Below are 1,342 nucleotides of genomic sequence, written 5' to 3'. Positions count from 1 at the left end.
GAATGTTAGATGATCAATTTGGGAGACATGTCGCAGGGTGTGTACAGGGCTTTAGGAGGCAAGCGCCCAATCACTTTACTGCAATCAAAGTTCATTTCTTCAAATTAAACTGATCTCAAGGGCAAGGTGAACTCTTGGACCTTTGACAACTGGAGTGCCTCAGAAGGCATGTGTTCCAATCCACTCGACAGTTGTTTTTGTAATGCTGAATTCCTAAACTGATCTCAAGGGCAAGGTGAACTCTTGGACCTTTGACAACTGGAGTGCCTCAGAAGGCATGTGTTCCAATCCACTCGACAGTTTGTTGTTTTTGTAATGCTGAATTCTGTTTACAGACAGACAGACACACACACACACGGACCAATGGCTGAAACTTTGGATTTAGGCTCTAAGGACCTCAAAACGTGTTTTGGCATTAAAAACTGACCATCAAAAATTTGACCCGATTACATTACTTTCCTTCCTATGGGATAAGGAAAGTAAACTACGGGCTAAAAAATTCCCGGAGGGACGGGCCCAGCTTGTTTTTATTGTTTCCTTTATTTCCTTCTAAGTTGTTTCTTAACATTTTCTTTTATAGGTGGAGTTGTTTTTCGAGACCATTTGCTCGAGCATGTCCGTACACTTGAGGCGTTACCTGATGAACTCGATAGAACACTTCTTGGAGATCGTGCAAGCTTACTCCGAAGGTAAAATGTTTGGCGAGTTTGTTTATAAGTTTGCGATTCATAGTTTGACTCTCAGAGATGGGTTGGAAAGAGAGGTCCAATGATAGGTCTAGATTAAATGTCCATGAATTTGGGGTTGAGTGGATTCGCCTTCAGGCACACTCCATTGTCAAGGGTCTAGGTTTCCCTTGCCCTCAGGATCAATTTAATTTGAAGAAATTATTTACTGATAAAAATTGTAATTTGTTACCAAACTGAAGAGATAATCAAATGGAAGTCCGAATCAAATGGGTTTAAGAAAATATTTATAACTGTACTGATTAACTGTTCCAGGAAATGACTTCACCGGCAACCTGACTGATCTGCCTTATGAAAACGTATCTCTTCTCACACTGGAAATTGTAGTTGACAAAGCAGACATCATAGCGCCACCTACTGCCCCTGATCCCACCACAGCTAAACCAGGCACTGACGCAACTGCCCCACCAGAGCCGGCCATTGAAGTCAGCTTCGGATTCAAGCCAGCCCTGAGCGAAGCCAAAGACATCATACGCAACGTTTTCAAGAAAATGATCAACTCCTGCTGTGCCATTCCTCGCGTGGAAGTCATTGCCATGCCCAACATGGAAAACATGGACCTGTGTCTACAAAGCGTGAACGCGAGGGAAGACCAT

General features: G+C 43.1%; 1 protein-coding gene across 1 annotated transcript; it reads left to right on the top strand.

Moving 5' to 3' along the window:
- Window positions 1–580: 580 nt before the first annotated feature.
- LOC113473047 lies at window positions 581–1,327 on the top strand (the record flags this gene model as incomplete). Its single annotated transcript, XM_026832812.1, has 2 exons — window positions 581–689; window positions 1,002–1,327. Coding segments are annotated over 2 exons (435 nt in total), but the record flags the coding sequence as incomplete, so codon positions are not given.
- Between the last annotated feature and the right edge of the window lie 15 nt (window positions 1,328–1,342).

The sequence above is a fragment of the Diaphorina citri genome, unplaced genomic scaffold (assembly GCF_000475195.1).
Source record: "Diaphorina citri unplaced genomic scaffold, Diaci psyllid genome assembly version 1.1 scaffold13439, whole genome shotgun sequence".
In the NCBI taxonomy this organism is placed as follows: Eukaryota; Metazoa; Arthropoda; class Insecta; order Hemiptera; family Psyllidae; genus Diaphorina; species Diaphorina citri.
This window is presented reverse-complemented; position numbering and strand designations above follow the sequence as displayed.